This window comes from Phoca vitulina, unplaced genomic scaffold (assembly GCF_004348235.1).
Source record: "Phoca vitulina isolate PV1807 unplaced genomic scaffold, GSC_HSeal_1.0 scaffold7, whole genome shotgun sequence".
NCBI lineage: Eukaryota > Metazoa > Chordata > Mammalia > Carnivora > Phocidae > Phoca > Phoca vitulina.
This window is the reverse complement of record NW_022589710.1, coordinates 69,260,681-69,282,004: the sequence shown is the minus strand read 5'-3', so window position 1 is coordinate 69,282,004 and position 21,324 is coordinate 69,260,681. Positions and strand designations below refer to the sequence as shown.

At 63.2% G+C, this 21,324-nt stretch overlaps 1 protein-coding gene across 1 annotated transcript; it reads right to left on the bottom strand.

The window, feature by feature from the left end:
• Positions 1 to 1,134: 1,134 nt before the first annotated feature.
• On the bottom strand, positions 1,135 to 20,762 carry EXOC3L4 (exocyst complex component 3 like 4). Its single transcript, XM_032404665.1, has 13 exons — positions 20,695 to 20,762; positions 8,799 to 9,235; positions 8,748 to 8,750; positions 7,639 to 8,296; positions 6,773 to 6,884; positions 6,379 to 6,501; positions 5,911 to 6,011; positions 5,591 to 5,671; positions 4,565 to 4,679; positions 3,904 to 4,023; positions 3,659 to 3,811; positions 2,902 to 3,023; positions 1,135 to 1,665 (listed from the first exon to the last, which is right to left on the bottom strand). Exons 2-13 carry the CDS (start codon positions 9,217 to 9,219, stop codon positions 1,473 to 1,475), a joined length of 2,202 nt encoding a protein of 733 aa, XP_032260556.1. The 5' UTR covers positions 9,220 to 9,235; positions 20,695 to 20,762; the 3' UTR covers positions 1,135 to 1,472.
• Positions 20,763 to 21,324: the final 562 nt, after the last annotated feature.

The following is a 21,324-nucleotide window of genomic DNA, read 5'->3' as shown; positions in this document are numbered from 1 at the left end:
CTCATCCTCATTCCCGCCCCACCCACCCCACCCCACCCCACCCCACCCCACCCCACTGGGTTCCCTGCTTAGGGAGGTCTGGACACCCCCTCAGCCTCCTGCCTGCCCCACCCCTGACCCCCAGCCCCCATGTATTCGTGGAGGGGGCTGCCCCTGGTACCTGCTTCCACTCCTTTCAGGACCCCGACAGCACTCAGATCTGGCTGTGTTCTCCAGCTTTGGCATAGGGGCCGTGGCAGACCTGCCCGGGCACTGCCCCTCGCTGTCTGTGGTGTGGGGAGGTGGGCCCGGGGGAGGCAGGAGAGTCCTATCCCCCACCTGCCTGGGCCTGCAGTCTGTTAGAACCCTCGCCCTGTGCTCAGGAGACTCAACATCACTGGGTTCTTAGAACCTTGGCCCACCTGCAGTCACTTGCCTCCCACCACTGCCGTGGTCAAGGTCAGGCTCAGAGAGCCGCTGGTCTGCTGCAGAAGGGCGGTGGGAAGGCACCCACAGCTGCCCGTCTCAGTGTCTCCCCCCACCATCTCAGCGCTCAGCCTCCCTGGCAAGCTGGAGGCTGCTCATGCAAATGAGTTTCCTTGTAGCCTTGCCAGGAGGCTGGAGTCAAATTCCAGTGCCAGCCTTCTGGGAGCGGGGGGGGGGGGGGGGGGGGGAGGAACAGGTGCACACTGGGGCAATCTCCTTGCAGCCCCGCCTGCAGAGCTGAGGCCAGCAGGATCAGCACCCTCCACACATACTCCTTGGGTGACACTTGCCCTGCTAGAAAGTCCCTCTTACATCTAACCCAAATACTTCAAGCTGCAGAACATGCCTTGGCCTTTTCTTGTCTCCCAGGAGCCCAGGCCTGTTTAGAACACGACAGAACAGTGCCCACCCCTGCTGGGTGAGGCTCACTTGGCCCATGAGGCCAGTGGACCCAGGATCCCAGGGTTAAAGGCTGTTTAATCCGCATAGCCATAGGCACAGGCTTTCCCAGCTCTGGACCTCCCTCAGTCTCCCCATTTGTACAATGGGCAGGAAAGGTCCATCAACCAAATGGAGTCATCACAGAACTTTCCATCCTGACCCCTCACTACGTGGGGACCCACACCTCCTGCTCCTGGCCAACTCGGACCCACCCCCTCTTTAGGGAGGCACATTTTAATTCACCTTTATTTTAAAAATAAATACTCTGGTCTTCACATTCAGACTGGGGGTGGTGCTGGACAGTTAGGCAGGGAGGCAGGGGGTGGGCTGTACTGAAGGGAACCTCTGCCACCCCAAGCACTCCCCCACTCATGCCTGAAATGCCTCTCTTCTTGCCGTGCCTTCTGGTAAGCAGCCACGCAGGGCTGAGGATGAGGATTCCTTATGATGGGCTTCAAGGTTGGGAGTGGGGCTGAGCGTGCCTCCCTGGGCTCCAAGCTTGGGGCTTAGACCTTCTAGCTGATGCAGCCCCCCACCTGAGCCCGCCCCCCTCAGACCCAGGAGCATTAGATGCAGGTGATCAGCAGGTCCATGGAGGTAGGCACCTCGATCTCTTCGAAGAGCATGTGTCCCGCAGCAGCCCCGGAGCCGCCCGCCTTGGCCGCAGCCCTCAGCAGGTGCTGGGCACGCTGCAGGAGCTGCTGGTTCCGCCGGCGGCCCAGTCTGCGCAGGGCCAGGATGGCCAGCACGTGGTCCCGCCTGCAAAGACACGCCCCGATCACGGTAGGCCCAACATCTCCATCGGCAGTCCCAACCTTAAGTGAGGGGAACCCCTGGGCTCAAGTACAGGGGCACCCAGCATTCCTGGGGCCTGGACCGAGAAAGGCCAAGAATGACCAAGGTCGGTGTGGGGGGGGGGCGGGCAGTGCCCCTGGACAGGGTGGCTGGGGCTCCAAGGGTGTGGAGCTGGGTGGGGAGGAGGAGGGGCATGCCCATCAGGCAAAACAGTCTAAGCTGAGCTTCAAGAAACAGTGGAGGAGCGAGCGAGGGAGTGATATGGCTTCAAGGAGAGCCGGTCCAGGCCAGGAGATGTCCCGGGCTTCTTCCTGGGAGCACTGTGCAGGGAGCCACACGGACATGCAGCAGGGAGAGAGGCACTGCGGGAGCCCTGGCCCAGCAGCAGGACGGAGTCCCTCCTCCTGCCCCCCGGAGGGCAGAGCCGGCCCCTCCTCCTGCCCCCCGGAAGGGCAGAGCCGGCGGAGTGTAGGGGAACCCCAGGGACCAGGGGGGAAACCCCTGAGCTGTGAGGGGTAGTCATTTCCAGCCAAAAGCAGAGACAGTCCCGGCTGGGGAAAAGGGCTTTGCCCGGGGCTCTCTGTGGCCTCCCCATCCTGGAATCTCCAAGGCTAGGGTGAGATTCGGGCTGGAATTTCCACGGGATCGATGACTCACCATTCCCCCCAACACACTCCCGGGGATCAAAGCCTCCTTCCTCCTGGCCGGTGTCAGGAGTCAGGCTCCCAACAGGGCTTTCTCGCAGAGAGGGCTGCCCCTCCCCTTCAGACTCGAGGATGCGGGTACTTGTCTCCACGCCTGATGACCAGGAAGGGGCCCGGACCCCAACCCCCACCCCAGGCTCTAGGGTCCTCCCCACCCCACGGCACTGCAGGAGAATGGCCAAGAATAGCTTCTGAAGGAGGGGCAGCCCCCGCTTCTCCGCCCCACCCCCATCCTGGCCTGAAGGTCAGGGGCCACCGTCCCCAGGTCCCCACGCACATGCACATAGTAGCCCGCGGCGGGGGGGGGGGGGGGGCGCCCACCCCGCTTGTACCGTGGCTCCCCTCCCCACTGGAACAAGCTGTGCCTCCCTGTGGTTCCTCACCTGCTCACCTAGAACCACAGGGACCCTCTGAAGTGTCCCTGCCCGCCCCCCGCCGCCGGGCCTGGCAGTGCTCTGTCCTCGGAGCCCAGTGAGGGAGCAGGTGGGTAACGGACCTGACGTCAGGGTAGCTCCCGATGAGTGTCTCCAGGTGCCTCCGGATGTCGTCTTTGTAAGTCTCGCCCAGGATGTCAGCTACACACGGGATAGCCTGGTCCAGCCACGCGGCATCAGAGCCCTGTGGAGACACGGAGAAGTGCCGGACCGGCCACCTGCCCGGGGAGCCTCCTTGCCATCCATGCCCGCAACCCCTCCACGGGGCACAGCAAGCCCGCCCCCTGCAGCCACCACCGTGTCCCCGCTGTGACTGGGGACTCGGGCTTGGTGCTGTGGACTCAGCCACGGAGCAATATTCGTCTTCCCTTCCCACGATACAGTGCAGAGACGTCTTCCCGTCTCTGCTCAGATGGGTAAACTGAGGCCCTGGCCCGGAAGTACTGCCCGGAATCCTACAGCCTGTGGGGGACCAACGGCCCAGATAAGGGGTGTGTGTGTATGAAGTGCCTCAGCGCCAAGGGCTGGGTCAGGGGTGCTGGAAAAGCCTCCCACAGGCCCTGCCCCTTCCCTACTCACCCCCCCAACTGTATGCAAATATACGGAGATGACCTCCACCTGGCCCCGCCCCAGCCATGCCAGAACTCCCAGTCCCTCTCCTGGTTGATGGAGAGTGGGGAGAGCCACTTCTGCCAAAGCCCACCCCGCGGGGGCTGTTGCGGAGGCCACTAAAATGGGAATGGGGGTGCCAGTGGAGGGTCCACAGGCCAGAGGCCCTAGAGGAGGCAAGCACTTGGGGCCGTCGGTTGATGCTCCTACCAAGCCCTGGAAGGTATCGCTAATGGCCTGGCCGTCGAGGCCCATCTTCTGGGAGCCAGTCATGCGCTCCTCACCCCGGAGCCGCTCACGCGGGCTCAGCACCTGGGCCAGGTACTCACGGACCACGTACCGATGCACCTCCTGCAGAGTCTCCTGGGCGGGCCAGGGAGCAGGGTCAGGGTCAGTCAGAGCTAACAGCCCCAGCCCAGGGTGCGTCCCCTCCAGAGCCCTTGCCCTTGAGATACCTGCGCCCGCAGTGGGGCCACGTGCTCCAAATGGCGGGCAAAGGCCACCACCTTGTCCATGATCGGCTGCAGCACGTCCTGTGTCAGCCAGGCCTTGGTGCACAGGACCCTGAAAAGCGGCTGGGAGCAGAGGGGGACAGGAGTCTTCCAACCGTATCCTCCTCCTCCCCAGACCCTGCCCTCAGAGCCCAGTGCCTGGCTCCTCACGGGGCGTTTCAGGCCAAGGGACAACCTGTCCCTGGGAAGAAACTCTGGAGGGGCTATCTGACTCCCTTCTAAAGTCACCCTGGTAACATTTCCTCTCTCGGCCACGAATGTCACTAGGTCTTTGGTAGGAATGCCTCCTCCAGGCCCTGAGCTCCAATGGACAGGGTTTGAGTCTGAGGCTCTGGGCAGGCCTTGCTGAGGGGAACCTGGGGAGGCCTTGATGGGCTGGGTGAGGGGTCTGGTTCCTTGACCCACCTTCTCTGAGAGGCGGAGACTGAAGTAAGTAGGTGTCTCCTGACCTCACTGCTCAGCTCAGGTCCCTTGCCCACCCCACAATGTACCACCCCTGAAGCTGCCCCGGGGGTACGTGAATGCTACAAACTGGCCCCCCCGGGCTCCAGGGCACAGGGAGCACCTGCTGGGTGTGGAAAGTGGAGAGGGAAGTCCCACTCACTTGCACATCACACTGCAGGCCCTGGAGCAGCCGCTTCTGGAAGGTACAAGTGGCAGCCACTAGAGGTTTCTCCAGCTCTTCAAAGGTTCCTGGGAACCTGGCCAGAAGATGGGTCCTGGGGAGGGGCCAGGACAGGGGAGGAAGTGGGCAAGGAGGAGCAGGCTGTGGAACGAGTTCTGGCATACAGCCGTGGAGGCTAGGTGCCACACCAACTCCAGTCACTTAGACTAGAATGTGAAGGGCAGCCCCTAGGGCTGCACGGGATAGTAACCCCGAAGGCAAAATGATCCCTCTAAGGCACTGAGTCCCCATGCAGCCCTCGGGAGCAGGTGCTCCGATCTCCGTTTCACAGATGACAAAAGGAGGCACAGAGAGGGAAGTGACTTATCTCGAGGCACACAGCGAGCGGGTGGCCCAGCTGGGATGGGAGCCCAGCCGGGGTGGCTCAAAGTCCACGCCCACAGCTGCTGGTGCCTCCACATGTGGGAACACTGAAGCTGGTCTTGGTGTTGAAAGCATAGAAGGGGGGCTGCTGCTGCCAGCAGAAAGGGGGGGCTCTGCTTTTGGGGCCAAGGGACCCAGGTGCCACCCCCAGGGTAGAGGGGAGGGGGGACGGAGGGTCAGGGAGGGCTTCCCGGAGAAGGGAGTGTCCCTGAAAAGGAAGATGGCTAACTTGGATGAAGGGAGGAAAGAAAGGAGCCCAAGGTGGCAGGGGACACACTGGGCAGGCAACGGCCATGACTGGGGTGGCTGGAACTTAGCCTCGGCTCAGCGTTGAAACTCCCTGCGTCCCTTCCAGGGCCTCAGCTCTGCAGGGCGGAGGGAGGACCTTACAGCGGGGGCGGGAGCGGAGAGGAGGGCCATCCATGGAGGCCTTCTGGGAAGTCCCCCAAGGCGGCCGCCGGCGCCAGATTCTTCTCCCCTGCGCTGGCCGCCGGGAGCTTACTCTACCCCGCTCCCCGAGCTCGCGCGCCCCCTGCTGGCCGTTGCGGGCACCTCCCCTGCGGAGGAGCGGGAGAGACCCACCTGAGCTCCTCGCAGGCGTTGATATTGGCGCCCAGATGAGGCTCGTTCACTGCCTTCGACTCTAGAAAAGCCTTTTCAAACCTGGGGGTGAAGTATGCAGAGGGCATAGAGACCCTTACTGGCGGCGCTATGACCCAGGGTCCGCCCTCCCCTCAGGTCCCCACCCAGACCCCCAGCCTTATAAGGACGCCCCTTCCTCTCCCCTGTCCCGGGATCTCAGACTCTGAGCAAGCAGGTTGGGCCCCCCCCCCCAGGGACGACAGCCGTCCAACCCTGGCCACTCCACCCACCCCATCCTGGCGGGGAGGATGTGCCCGCACCTGGGCAAGAAGAGGCTGAGCGCCCGCGCGCACATGCACAGGGTGGTGGCCTCCAGTTCCGCAGAGATGGCACCGGCCGCCTTCACGTGCTCTGCCACGAGCTGCAAGAGATGCCTCCCGCTGAACCCACGTCGGAGCCCAGACCCCGACGCCCCCTGTCCCCCACCTGTGGCCCAGCGACGTCTCCAGCCTGCCCTGCTCTGTCTCCCCATCTCGGCTACAGCTTCCAGAAGCTCTTCCCGACTCCCCACATCCACCGGCCACTGGCTAAGCTGGGCGCTATGCCCCGGGGCTCCCAAGCTGGCAGGACACCCGGGGTCCCTGATTCCGCCCCAGGTGGGTCCTCAGGCTCTCGGCTACTGGGGAAGGGAGTTTGGGACTGGACTGTACAGTTCTGGGTGTCCTCACCTCAAGGGGCACCAAACACCACCAGGGGCCCAAATATACATCCCTCCTCCTGAGGCTCACCATGTGGACATCAACGGATAGCGGCGTGTGGTAGAGGCCCTGTAGGACATCGGGGGCCTCAGCGTCCGCCCAACGACTCTGTTCTAGCTGCAGGATGCTATCGAAGCAGCTCGTGATCTTGGTCTGTGAGAGGTGGGGAGAGGGGCACAGTGAGACCCTCCCAAGAAGGAGGTCCCAGTTCCCCTACCTCCAGCACTCTGTCGTGTGCCCTTGGAGAAGAGGACCACCCTGCCAGGGCATAGGCCCATGCCAAAGGCCACAGGGTGAGAAGTGGCTCTGGCCTGAGCCAAGGCCACCGACCCAGGGTGATTCTGGGTGCCACACCTCCTCGCAGTGAGGGAGCCACGTTCAACCTGGCTCGTGCCCCTCAGGCCTGGCCCTGCCCCGGCCTCACCTCTAGGAAGCTGGTGTAGTCACTCTGCAGGCGGGCCCACAAGGCAGGTGCCAGGAGTGGGGGTAGTGGCTCTGTGGACGGAGTCAGGTCCGGGGCACCCAGGAAGTCAGGACTGGAAGGCAGGGGAGGGGCTGAGGGCCTAGCGGCTGTCCCAGTTTCCCCCTGGCCAAAGCCTGACACCATCACCAAGCACCACACAGCTCAGGGATCTGCCACTCTCCAGCCCACGCCAGGGAGGTCCAGAGAGTGATGGGCACCTGCCTGAGGCCACACAGCCAATTAATGAACCCAGGAGTGTTTAGTCACCCTCTTCCCACCTGCTCTCTGGCCTTCAGCGCCGAGGAGTGCTCAGCAGCAAAGGTAATCCACCCCATCACACCGCGCAGAGCTGGGGGTGGGAGCTGATAACAGGCTGGGCCCTGTACCTAGGTGCCCGTCCAAAGGGAAGAGTGGCGGTGAGATCCAACCCATGCCCAGCATCTGTGATCCGCAGCTGTGTCCTGCCTGGAGGGCCGCCCTTTTGTAAATGCACACAGCTGCCCTGTGGACTAGCATGCGCCCTCTACCTGGACTCCCTTCAGATGCTTTCCTGCTTTCAGGAACAGGTGCATGGGTGGCCCCTTAAGAAAATCCTGACGGGAGAGTACCATGGCCCAGAGCAGGAAGAAAAGAATGTCCAAGTCCCAGGGATCTCGGACGCCCAACCACCAGCCTCTCCCAGGGAGGAAAGAGAGAAGAAAAGCGCCCCATGCTCCTCAGAGCCGGGGGCGGGGGGGCTCCCAAAGGTCTCCGGGCGGGCAGTGCCAGGTGGGCAATGCCAGCCCCTCCGGCCCCTCCCCCCCGCGGCGCTCTGGCTGGGGCCTCACCTGCCGTAGACATTGGCCGCCCAGTCCAGCAGGACATAGAGCTGCTCGCAGCCCCGGGCGTCCTGCGCGAGCTCCTGCAGGCGCTGGGCCACCGCGCCGTGGAAGGCGCGCACGTAGGCTTCCCAGGCCGGGAGGCCGGCGGCCGCGTAAGCTGGCTGCACCTCCCGCCGCACCTTGTGCAGGTCGCTGCGAACCAAGCCGCCGAGCTCGGCCAGAAGCTGGGCCAGGCCCGCCGCGCCCTCGGCCTCGGCTGCCCCCCGAGCCTCCCCGGCGCCCGCCTGCCGCACGCGCTCCTGCGCGCTGCGCCTCACCGCGTCCTCCCAGTGCTGGCGCCAGCGGCGCGGGGTGAGCAGGAAGTCGCCGTCGGCCGGGGACCCCGGGTGGGCCGCCTCCTCCGCGCGCACCACGCGGGCCAGCTCGCCCAGCGCCGCCGCGTCCACGCCGTCGGGGCCCAGCGTCTCGCGCACGATGGCGCCGATCTCGGCCGCCAGCCCGTCGTAGTGCAGGCACACGTCCATGGCGCGCCGCGCGAAGCCGGTGGGGTCCTCCTCGAAGGTGCGCGAGGCCTTCTCGGCCACGAGCCGCACCTCCAGCTGCCGCAGCTGTTCGAAGGCCGGCAGCAGCCGCCGCTCGGTGATGAGGTCGGCCACAGATTTGCCTTTTGCAAGGACAGGCGAGGAAAGCGGCAGTGAGGGGTACCGCCTCAGCACCTTTGGGGCCCAGCTCCGGTGTGTCCCGCCCTGGCAGCCCCCATGCGCACATGGCTGCCAGGCGCCCTCTGGGACCCTGGGACCTGAGAGGGCCAGGGCCTTGTCCAGCCCTCGGGTCTGGCCAGGAGCCAGGCTCTGGAAGGCTGTGGAGAGGTGAGGGTTCTGGGGTCCTGCAGGTGTGGGTTCAAATCCCATTTCTCCACTTCCTGGCTGTGAGACGTGAGGCAAGTCACTTAACCTCTCTTGAGTCTCACTTGGCTCACTCTCAGCTCTCTGAGCTGTGCAGTGGATGCTCCCCTGGTTGAAATGCTGGGAGAATGTAAAATGCAATCGTGCAGGGCAGTGTTTGGGGGAGCTGGGGAGGACAGCCTGTCAGGAAGCCTGGGCCCTGATGCTCACCCTCTGGCCTCAGTTTCCCCGCATGCTCAGTATTGTTTGTGAAGCTCTCACCTGCCTCAGGTTCCAGTTCCTCACGCCCCACCCCAGCAGAGGACTGCCGGCGACCACCATCCATGACCCTAGAGGGCACCTCTGGGCCATGGGTCACCCCTGGCACAGCAGTGGCCTGGGGCTGGTGGGCAGGGGAGCCATCATCCTGGGCACGCCGTAAAGACCGGAACAGGAAGCGGGAGCTGCGTTGGAACAGGCCCACGTCCTCCTCGGGGGCCTGGCCTGAGGCCCGCTGGCTTGTTCGGGAGAAGGCCCGCCGAAGGGTGCCCAGGCCGGGCCAAGTGTCCTCACGGTGGGTGCTGGGCGTGCCTTCACTGCTTGCCCGCCAAGTACCCCGCACTGGTGGGGTCTGCAGCTTCTTTGCAGCCCCCTCAGGGCTGTGCAGCTCCGGCCCGGAGGTCACTGTCCGTGGCAATGACATCTTGGTAGCAGGAAAGCTGGAGATGAAAAGGAGGCTCAGGAGGCCTGGGGTGAGGGAGGGGGGTGGCACCCAGCCCTGGGGAATGGGCCCAGAAACCGCGTGAGAACCCTGTGAGGCCTGACGGAGCCCAGTGGCTGGGCCTGGTCAGGGCAGCTTCTCCCAGGAGATGACCCCCAGGCTGGCACCAGGCAGCTCTCAAGGCCAGAGCCGTCCTCGTGCCAGGCTGCAGCTGGCACTGAGATGCAGACAGCTACCTCCTTCTGGAAAACTTCCGTGACACCACCTTCCCCAGGGTACCCCCAGGTGCCCAGCCTCCCTGGCTCTGCCAGGCCAGACCCTCCTGTCAGAGCTGGAGAGGAGAGTTGAACTTGCGGGTCCGGGGCACAGCCCAAGCCACAGCCCACAGCCCCCGGGGCTGGGCCCAGCAACCACAGCCAGGATTTCCTGGATGTTAGGTCCTGAGGCCTAAAATGCCCACTCTCCCCACCCCCAGCCTTCACTGCCCTCCCCCCTCACCAAAGCCCTCAGCTCACCCCCATTCAACCCATCGGGCCTAACTGCTTCTGCTGAAAGGGGAGCTCAGCGACCCCTGTGTAAGAGACTACCTCCTTCTCTGGGTAGCTCAGAACTGGAGGGAGGCGGGGTCAGGCCTGAGGTCTATGGCCACCCCTGGATGCCCCTAAGGCTTATCTGCCTATCCGGGCTTGCAGCACTGTAGGGGGAGTGGTGGGAGGGGCCACAGGTCTATATTTAACCCGGGGCTGGGGGGCCCCGGGGCAGTACTCACCCATTGCGTCTCCTCCCCACCCAGCCCTGGTGTGCTCCGCCCCCCCAGAGGGGGTGATGAGGGGGTCCCTAGGGCAGGAGGTGCAAAGCAGGGGCTGCCCCTGCCCACCCTGGGCCTCGGGCCTTCCGTAGGCTGTACCCGCATTCCCTTCCGGCACAGCCTGGCCCATGTTTGATTTTCTGGCTTTAGGTTAAGCTGAGGTGGGACCTCCTCAGCCTGAGGGGACCTCCCACCCACCCCTCTGTGAGGGTGTTAAGGGTGGGGGGGCTGTCTTAGACCAGCAAGGTCTTACTTTAGCCTTGGAGAAGCTGGCCAAAAGGAGGGCTGGGCTTACTGAAGTCACTGGCCAACCAGAGGCCAGAGCCCCCAGCCCATCCCCCGGCTCCCCCCACCCCCAGGACAAAGGTCAGGCTATCACCTGACTCTTGGGTGACATCGGGCAGGAACACCTCTCCCCAGGTCCCCATTTGCCTTGGGGGGGATGACACTGGGATGGGCAGGGCCCAGACCCTCACCCACCCCCAATGCCCTCCAGGGGTCAGACACGCAGGTGGTCAGCGGAGGCCTCCCTCCCTCTGCCCAGAGGCCACCTAACAGCTGGAGAGAGGCCCTATTGAGGGAGAGGCAGGCCCAGGTGATTGATGGGTTCTTATCAGCCCTGCCCAGGCCACAGGTCATCGTCCTCTCCTGGGCATCGGGACTCGGGGACCCTGCCCTGATTTGACTGATCCACACATGCAGGGAACATTGTCCCAAGAGCTTTCTGCCCTCCCCACCCCCAACTCCCCTCTCCCTGGGGCCCCTCAGTCACCAGCAGGGTCTGGGTGGCCTGTTCTCTGCCCAGATGTGCTTTGAGCGCCATCACCAGGGGCATGTGGGAAGGTCTTGGCTGGGGAGAGTTCATACTTAGTAAGCACCTACTGTGTGCCCAGCCCAAGGCCTGGCGCACATCAGATCCCCCTAAAAACAAAGTTGTAGGGTGTCACTTCATCTCATAGGTGAGCAAACAGGCTCTGAAAAGAGGCAGGGTCTTGCCTCCAGCCACACAGCTCAGGGTCAGGGAGCCTCGGCCAACCCAGGCCCATGCGGCCCCAGGAGCAGAGGCCAGGTTCCCCCGAGTCTCCCAGCCCCAGTGAGCCAGGGCTGCTGCCCAAGGAACCCTTTCCCCTGGTCACTGGGCCCACGGTGGGGGCAGCGTCCAGATGCCAGGAGTGGGGCCGAGAGGCAGGATCTGGGGGGAGGAAAGGCGGCTGGCAGTTTGGGTCTTATGTGAGGACACAAGCACACGGGTCCCCCCCACCCTCATCTGGAACTGGACCTGTCCTGAAGGCCCATCGAGGCCCCCGGCTGGTCTCTCTGCCCCCTCTGACCTTGCTCCCACAGTTTCCCAAGCCATTATTGACCTTCCCACAGCACAAGTCAACGAGGTCACTCCCTTGTTTTAAACCGTTCCGTGGCTCCCCAGAGCCTGGCACCCAAAGCCTTCCCATCCCCGAACTTCCTCCAACCTCACCTCTGGGCCTCCTTGACCTGCACCCATCCAGCCTCCCGGGTGCCTCTCTGTCCCTCGAATGTCCAGCCTCCCAGCTTCCTCTCAGGCTGCTCCCTCTCCCAGCCTCCCCATCTTTGCTCTCCAAATCTGACCCAGATTTCAGGGCCCAGGGGTATGGGTGCCCCCACCTCCAAGGTGTCTTTGGGCTGGGCTGCCCCACTGTCCCTGTGGCAATGGGGCCTTCCTTACCGTCCCGGGAGCCTCTGTCTATCCGCGCCCTCCCCATCAGCCCAGAGCCAGCCTGGAGGAGGAGTGGACCATCAGGGTCAGGGTCACCCCTCTCCCAGGTTTGCCTGGCCTGGCACCACACCGGTATCTGTTGGACTCGGTGCCCTGCTGACCTACCTTGGTCCCTGACCTGTTCCTGCCTCCTCATACCTGTGAGGACTCTCTCTGGCTCTTTCTCTCCCTGGCCCTCTGGCCCCATTGCCCTGAATGTTCAGAGGCCCCAGCTCCTGCGCGGGGGGCTCGGGACTGGTGTATGTTCTTGCCATTCTATTCAACATTTGAAGGATTAGTTAAGGCAATAAGACAAGAAAATAAGTGAGGTTTCAATATTGGGAAGGACCTGGTAAATCTGTCATTATTCGTGGGCAAGGTGATCATTTGCTTAGAAAAGAGTTTTCCTATATATTAGCAAAGCGTGTAGAAAAGGGCGCTTGAAAGGCTCCTCTTCTCAGAAGCGACAACAGAAAAGGCTCCGGGACCCGCAGCGCCTGCAGGAGAAGCCGACCCCTCCATGGGTGGGCCCTCGAGGCCCTTCGTCATCCACCCCTCCGCGCCCGCTCCCACCCACTCCCCCACCCTAACCAGCTCCTTCCCTTCCACACCTCCACACAGGCTGTCCCAGCTCCCGCAAGCCTCAGCACCCAGCACCCAGCAGCCCTTCCCGCCCAGCGCCTCCCGCTGCAGACCTGGTCCCAGCCCTGGGCATAACTTCTCCCGTGGCTGAGGGACGGTGGCATGGTCCGGGGCCTCTGCCCCTTGGCCACGAGCCCCCCAGGGCAGGGAGTGGGCCTGACTCAGCCCCCCAGCCAGGCCCGGCCTGTACATGGCAGGGACCCAAAGAAAACAGATAAGCAACCTAATGTGAGGGTAAGCCTGGGGGGGTGTTGTCACTTTTGTGCGGAGGGGCCTCGTGTGTTAACCTGAGTGTGTCTCCAAGTGCGTGTGCCTCAGAGGCCTGCGAGCAGCTCGTGCGTCCGTGTGTCTGTCTGGGCCCGCGTGCGTGTCTTTACGTCCACACATCCGCGCTCTGCGTGTCTGTGTCTGCACACGGCGATCTGAGCTGGCGCTCCGGCCTGGGCTCCGAGCTGAGGCCCTCGGCCCGGAAAGCCACCGGGCAGGCCGGGATCTGTCCTCAGTCCCGAGTCCCCGCCCACTGCCCACGGCATCCCTGCAGCTGGCTGCACCTGCACCAGACATACCTGCTGGGTGAGGAGAGCCCGGGGCCCCAGGCAGGACGGGGCGGCCGGGGGAAGCCAGCTGGGCCAGGGCCCCGGAGCTGGGCCTCGGTGGTGAGGCCGCGGGGCAGTCACTCACTTCACAGCACTGTTGGAGAGTGAGTGACCAACAGCTGGGACTTCCCGGCCTGGGGCCTGGTCTGCGCCGCCCTGGGCCCACCGGCCCCACCCCTTGCCCCACCCCCCACTCCAACCCCGTAGTTTCACTTTCAGAAGGGCTCCCACTCTCTTTCCATTCCAGACACTATCACTCCAACCTTTGATTCCTAGCCATCCGTGGCTCAGGCTTCAGGGAGCACACGAGGGGAGGGGCAGCCCCTCACGGCTCAAGGCAGTGGGGGAGGGACCCTGCAGGGACTGCTGGACAGCCCCTTCTGGGGGCACACTGAGGCCAGAGGCCAGAGGCGCCAGCCTGCCGGGGTGCGCGGGATGTGGGAGGGGGACACGAGCCCACAGCACCCCAGCCCGGAAGTAGCCCTCCCTCCAGGGCCTGTGTGCCAAGCTCATCCTGAGAGCCCCTGCCTGGCATCGAGAGCCAGGAGCGCAGAAACGTGGGCCACGGGGCAGTGGGGGTGAGGGCGGTTCAGGGAGGATGTCACAGTGACAGCAAAGGGAATATCATAAGCCACAGGCCATTCCAAAGGGCTTCAGGAGCTGGCGTGGAAGGGGACTAAAGGAGAGAAGGATTCCCCTCAGGGGTGAGGAGGGATGGCCTTCTGGGCAGGGGTCAGCAAAGCTGTGAGCACAGGCCTCCTCCTCCACAGTGGATCAGGCTGGAGATGATTTGTGGAGAGGGTCACCGAGACTTCCCAGAAGAGGCAGGCCACATGTCTTCATGGGGGGATTCCGCTGCTAGCATCCTTGGAAAAAACTTAGGGAAAATCCAAGGAGGACTGATCCAGGCCTGTCCCAAGCAGGCTGGAGCCACGGGGCAGGGGGCAGTGGAGGGCAGGTGGCAGTGGAGGGCAGGTGGCGACAAGCTCGTGCGTTAGTGCGAGGGCTCGGCCAGAACACAGTACCCCTGGCTGGGGGGCTTAAACAGCAGACATTTATTTTTTCAAAGTTCTGGAGGCTGGAAATCCGAGATCCAGGTGTCAGCAGAGCAGGTGTCTCCTGAGCCCTCTCTCTGGGCGGGTAGACGCTATCCTCTCCCCACATCCTCACACGGTCGTCCCTCTGTGCGCGTCTGTGTGTGTCTCCTGTTCTTATAAGGACGCCAGTCATACAGGATTAGGACTCACCCTAATGGCCTCATTTTAACTTAGTCACTTTCTTAAAGGCCTTATCTCCAAATATAGTCACCTTCTGAGGTACTGTTGGGAGTTACAACTTCAACGTAAGAATTTTTTGAGGACAAAATCCAGCCCATAATAGATTGGAAGGCACCTGAGATGCTGCAGCACCCCACTGCCATCTGCAGACGTGCCAGATTGGACCTAGAGATACCAGCACCTCCTCCAGGAAGCCCTCTGGCTTCCCACTTGAGTCACTAGCCCCCTGAGCCCTGGGTACCCCTCTGTGAAATAGGGTCACAAGAGTCCCCAGCTCAAGCCCTGTGGGCTGGAGGGGCCTTTCGCCCTAGCTCAGGCTGGTCTGCTCGCTGGCCTCCTGTCCCCCATGTCTCCAGCACTCAGAAACCGAGAGACAGAAGGGACACCCCACGGTGACTGCCCGGGACTCCTCAGTGGGAGTCCCGGGGCCTCTGTGGAGCAAACACCCTCCACCCTCATTGTACTGGAACACCGACTCCGAGAGGCGTAGGAACTGCTCACGGCCACGCAGCTGGTGAGACGGGGCGAGAATTCTAGCTCTGGGTTCTGCCTCTGAGGACTAGGTCTTTCCATAGGGCCAGGCCCTGGCAGACACTGGGGGTTCTTCAAGCTGACCTTCCTGGTCTCCAGTTCACTGGGCACATCAGGGTCACCTCGTCTCAAGAGATGGGGTCCCTGGAAAGCTGGTGGTGTCCAGGGCCTGGGGAGTTGCTCTGGGGCCTCTCCCCAACTCCCAGCTCCACCCCACACCCATCCCAGCCTGTGCCCACTTTTCAGCATGAGACTGTGCTGGTTCTTTCATCCTGTCTCCACGCTGTGGTTCTCCAACCGTCTCAGTAAAATCCCTGCGGAAAAGTCCCAGCCTTGTCTCGGAAGAGCCCTGGGCTATGGTGGGATGGCACAGGGTTGCTCTGGCCAGGGTCAGGAGAAGGCAGAGCAGAGGGGGCAGCTGGGAGGGGGAGGCGCAGCTGGGGGCCCCAACTAGAGGACAAGTCCAGCTGCCCCACGTGGGGCTGCACAACCTTGGGAGAGGCCCTGGTGACTGAGCTTTAGGGTTCTCCTCCATAAAGTGCAATTGTTGGCATCAAATGGGTCCGCAGCAGCAGAGAACTTGGCTCCCAGGTGGGGAAGGGCAGCCCCACCCGGGGTTCCTGGGAAGCCAAGCTGTCACACCCTGAATGCAGATGCCAGAGGGGGCAAATTTCACCCACACCTTGGCCAGGACCAAACACAGACCAGTCAGAGACGAGGAACGGGCTTTGGGTCGGGGCAGGGGACGGCGCCTCTCTCTCTGAGGCGGATATTGCCAAGTTGAGGTGGCCCATCTCCGACCTGCACTAGGCAGTGACCCCAACCAGCCGCAGGATGATTCCCAAGGCCCTTTCCCCAGGTCGGGCGCGCCTGCCTGCTGGGGGCGGGGCCTCAGGGAATACGGGCGGGGCTACAGGGTGGGCGGGCATCCACTTCTGGCACCGCCCCCTAACGGGCACAAGCCCTTGAGAGTGAAGGTGAGTTGGCTGGGGGCCCTGTCTTCAAGGGACTGGGTCCTGCAGGCTGGGGGCCCGAGCTCGGTGGGGCAAACAGATGCTCTGCCCTGCCCCCACTGGACTGCCTCGGTGGATCTGACTCCCCCCGCCCCTGGGCTCTCTGAGCACCACAAGGTCCTGGGACCTCCAATTATGGGTCACCTCCACTCAAGGCCTGCCTGGTAGATGGTGGGCTCTATGGTGGTATTGTGGGTACCACTCAGGCCTGGGGCTCAGGGGGACCTGGATTCTGTCCCAGCTCAGCTACTTGTCAGCTGTGGGACCTTGGGAAAGTCCTATATAAATGGGTGTAACACTGTGCCTGGGAGGGCCCCAAAATCTCAGTAAATCTCAGGCCACACCCTGGCTGGCCCACCTCACATTCCGCACCAGGAATATGGAAATCATCCCTGTTTGCTCAAGTCCCTTGCCCCACGTCCCATGTGTCAGTCTGCAAGTCCTGGGGTGCTTCCTGTGAAATGTCTGCCCCCCTCCCATGTCCCTGCGGGACCACAGGAGGGCTGGAGGAGGAGGACAGGAAGGACTTGGAAGGACAGTCCAACGCCTCTCCTAAACTAGAGACCCAGGGGGACTATGGAGACATCTGGGACTTTGGACGTGGCCCATTGGGCCACGGGGTTAAAATTAAAACAGGCTGCCAGGCAAACTTCCGCACCTCCGCCTCCCACCTCTCCTGCATTTGGGGGGTGGGTTATTTTTAGAAGGAAGGCGTGCTGGGGAAAGCGCCTTACTCATCCTTGAGGTTAGCAAGGCCTCCAGGAAAGAACAGAAGGGCCTGTGTCTCCCGCCTGCCCCTCAGAGCTCACCAGGGCCCTGTCCCACCCGGCCTGGGCCCGAGGACTTTGTTGAGCTAACATTTATGCAGGGCTGCCTCCTGCCAGGCCCTGAGCTTCCTCTGGCCTGGGTCAGGCTAGCCAAGGGCAGTGGACCAGAATGGGAGGATGGGAGGGAGGGCGGCACACCTGGGCCCAGGCAGTGATCAGGTTTCTGCCCCCCATTCTAACCCCAACCAGCCAGGAGGGCTCCCCTTGTACAGAGGGACAGAGCCAAGAGACAATGTCGCTGGACCCCATGGAGGGACAGAACCCTCATGTGGGCAGGAAGAGGGGCCTCCACACTCGGCCCCAGGGATCCCGTCATAGCTGGGGCCAGGATGAGCCTTGGGTGCCTCTTTCACACGTCAGTGTGTTCATCTGCAAAGTGGGACTTTTGCAAGGATTTAATGAGATCCAGCCTGGAATAGGATACCCCATCCCATGGACCATTCCTGTGCCCCATGCACCCAGTAAGGAGGGGTGTGAGAGGAAGGAATCTTGCCCTCAGGGTCCAGCCAAAGCTGGAGGCCCCAAGGAGAGGTGGGAGGGCCACCTGGAGGAAGCTGGTCCTGCCTTGGGCGGTCCCAGCTGAGGCCAAGCAGAGCAGAAGGCTCTAGGCAGGGGAGCCCGAGGAGCAAACTCCACAGCCCCTGGACGGCCCCACCAGCCACCCCACTCCCAGTGTAGAACACCCGAGCAGTCACTCACTTGGCACTCTGGCCTGGTCAGCCTGGGCTCCGAGTCACGGCCCTTGTCTGGAAGGCCATGGCAAAGCCAAAACTGTCCCCAGCCCTTCGAGGCCCTAGCAAACGTGCCCGCCAGCCACCAGGAAGGGCCTTTATTTCTGCTTCAAACCTCAGGACAAGGAGGGTGTGATCCAGACCTGGGCTGCGGATGGCAGAGGGCAGGCCTGTGGTCCTGGCCAGACCTCGTGAGGCCGAGGCGGTGGCTCGGCTCTCCCCGCTCCACGTGTCAGCCCAGCCACCCTGGGGCCGAGGCCCTGTCAACTGTCAGCGAGCAGGGGCAGGGTCTGCAGGGCCCCCCCTCCCAGTAGAATCTGGCCATGTCCCTGTCCCCTCACTGGGGGGCTTGGGGGGCCCGGTCCTTGCAGCTGGCCCGCTCACTGCTGGCGTCATCTGGAGCCTTCTCTGGTGCTTCCCTAGGTGAGGGGGCTGCAGAAACATAAAGGCCTCCATGTTGGTGGGGCTGCATTTCTGATAGGCTTGCAAGGAGATGGGGGGTCTGGGGGTGGGTGCTTCAGCCAGGCAGGGCAGGCACGGCCCAGCAAGGCCCGGTTCTGGGAGCAGGAGCACTCCCTCCCCTGACACGTCTACCAGAGCGAGGAGGTGGCAGATTGAGGGGAAGTCCAGGGCCCCCCTGGAGACCCTCCCCAGAGCCCAAGTTCCAGTGGTTACCCAAGGGGTGGTCCCTGGTGCCGCTCTGGGCCTTGGATGGAACCTGACAGAGGTTGAGGGGGCTTTGGGGAAAGGTGGGGGTTATGGCCCAGACAGGCCCCTTCTGGGCCCAAGCTGCTGGGGGGCTGACATCTGAGGAGGGGGAGAGGGCAAGAGGGTGCTAGGCGGCCCCAGCTGAGGCCAAATTCATTTCCTCTTCAAGAGACAAACTCCCCAGGGCACGAAACTTCCCAGGGCACAGCTCGCCCCTCATGTGCCCTCCACAGAGGCCCCCATTGGCTAGCCTGCTGTCTCTCCCGTGTCTCACACCTGGCCCCTGGAAGACCCCTCTCCTGCCCACACATCCTCCTCCTTCCAGAAGCTTCCTTGGCTCTGGCAGCCCCTTGGCCTTTGACCAGGCACCTATGGCCAGCAGGGGAGCCTGCTACCAGGCTGGCGCATCTCCCCACATCATGGGCACCTGGGTCAGGCCTGCTTAGCACCCATCTCCTCACCTTTGAATCACACTTGTCCCAGGCCCTTTGAATCACACTTGTCCCAGGCCCTTTGAATCACACTTGTCCCAGGCCCTTTGAATCACACTTGTCTCAAAGGCATTGAATCAGGAGGGAGAGAAGAGCTGGAACTCTGAGTGGGAGCATTTAGTCCTGGGTCCAACAGACCCTTAATGGGCACCTCTCACGGGCCAGGCCTGCAGCCACCACAACACACAGGGTCCTTGTGTGCAGGTGGGAGGGGGCATTGGACAACGAGAGGGTCAAGGCCAGGAGGCCCCCAGGTGCCCACGCAGAGGCTCGGAGGATGGGCACATGGGAGGGGTGGAGGGCCCTGCTTGCAGGAGCGGGCAGGAGGAGCCCCTGCTTCTGACCTTTCTCTTGGCACCCCCACAGCCCCTCACTCACCAGCAGCAACCTGGCTCTGGGCTGATGCCCTCAGGGCGCCCTCTGGGGGCCAACGCAGCTCCCCACTCTCCACAGAACCCACCTCGCTGGACTCCACCACAATTGAGGGCAGCCGCTGGCCCAGCCGAAGGCCCTTGTCCCGGGCACCTGCCGCAGTCTGCAGGGAGGGTGGGCAGCGGTCAGGGCGATGCCGAGCCCTGGGCTCCCTGCTCCCTCCCACACCTGTCCTGCACTCTTCACTGGGAGGATCAGGGGCCCTCCCTGCCCAAGCTTCAGGTGTGTGTGGGGGGCGGGGTTGTGGGGGGCAGGGGCGGGGTTGTGCAGGTGCGGGCCCCTCCCCCATCCCACCCCCGAGGCTGGGTCACCAAAGGATCCATCTGGGCTCAGCCCTTAGGCCCGCTTCACAGACAGGAGCCTGAGACCAGAGAGGCCAGAGCCACATGGTGCGTGAGCCCAGCGCTTCTGTGCATCCCCAGCTGCCTCCTGTATCCTGCGCAGCCCCTTCCTGGGGTCTTCCCTGCTGGGCCCTTGGTCTCCTCCCCCGCTCAGAGGAGCTGGGAAGCTGTTACCATGGCAACCGGAGGCTCTCTGGGCTTGCTCTGGGCTCATTGTTCGGTGCCCACAAGAGTGTGCGGGGGCTGCCTCCCCAGGCCCTCCTGATGCCCTCAGCAGCTCCGCCTCCCACCCAAGGCCTTCCAAGGTAGAGGCCCGAACTGCACCCCGGCCGACGCCTGCACTGTCCCGCGTCCCTCCATCCCTCCGCTCCCGCAGGCCCCCCTTCCTGGAGCTCCCCACCCCCCAACTCTCTGATGTAGACCTGCTTGGTGCCTGGCCCCCTCCCCCAATGGCATGAGCGCCTTGAGGAAAAGCAGGCACACAGCTGCAGGGTTTTGCTAAATGGCTCGGAACCCCCACCGCAGAAGCATCTGAACGTGTGTTTAAATGCACATTCCCGGGCTTGAGCCCAGACTCTCAGGGTGAGGGCCCAGGAATCGGCATTTCCACCGGGTACCGCACGGGACCCCATGGGGCTGGGACATCTCCACAATCAGAGGAACGGCAGTGCAGGGACCTGGCCACGCCTCAGCGACCGGACCATCCCGGCTCCTCCTGCTAGCATTGCGGGTCCCCCTGGAATCCCTCCCCACCTGCCGTTCTTCTCCCTGTCCTCCTCTGCGAAGGCCCGCTGACCCCCAACCGGGGCGCTCCTCGGCCCAGAGTGTGCCCCTGGGATGGGGGAGGTCCAGCCAGCGGTGCTTGGAGCTCTAAGGCTTGGCATCCATCTGTCCTGCCAGGGAGGCCCCTGTGTGACTCTGGGCTGGTCCCCTGCCCGCCAGCATTGCTAACGATGACAGTGTCCCAGCTCTAGAACGCAGAACATCAAGACTGCACCCCTCGTGCAGGACTTCACTTTTTGGCTGCATTAACACAGCCCCCGAAAACTAGGGGACCAGGACAGGGGACTCTGGTATTGCCTCACCCAGCAGAGAGCAAACTGCTTTGGGGAGCAAACCCTAGAGTCCTCGAGGTCCAGGAGTGGTGCTGAGGAAGCCAGTGAGGCTTCGCCTTCAATTGCTTCATGCAGCAGACTTCCAGAGAGGAGCAACCGCCTCTCTCACACAGATGGGTAAACTGAGGCATCCCTCAAATCACAGGCCAGGGCTTGAGGCTGGCTTTCTCCTGTCCCCCATGGCTGGCACACCCCAGGGCCCCAACTGCATACCTTTCCTGCTGGGCCTCCAGCCTCCTCCACTGGACTTAGCTCTGGCATGGCAGGCTGGGGGGGCAGTCATGCTGTTGCCACTGCTGGGGTGCACGAAGACAGGGGGAGAAACGAGGTGTCTGCTGTGGGACAGATGCTGGAGTCCACTCTCCTCCTGGAAGCTTCCGACTGCTCCAGCCTACACCCACCCCACCCTGGGCCCACCGCCCCCTGCTTCAGCTGGACCTCTTGTACCCTTGCTCCCCGCCCAAACCCACCACTGGAGGGGGCCCTGGACAGGCACCACCCACCATGCCCAGGGTTGCAGAGGGGAAGGGGCAGAGCAGGAGAAGCTGACTCAGCCTTGAGACCCATGAAGGCTTCCTTGAAGATGGTCAGCTGATCTGAGGCCTGGGGGCTGAGCAGGAGGCAGCCAGGCCAGTGGGGAGGAGAGATGTCTGCGACAGGGAACAGCTAGGTGAGGGCAAGAGATCTGGGGACCCAAACGGGTTTGAGCCAGGAGGCTGGGAGCAGCGGGGGTCAGGTTCATGTCAGCCAGAGGCAAAGGTGGCCACGTCCTCTCTGAGAGCGGACACCCCACACCCACTCGGGGCCGGGCCCTCGATACCCACAACCAAAGGGAAACCGGCA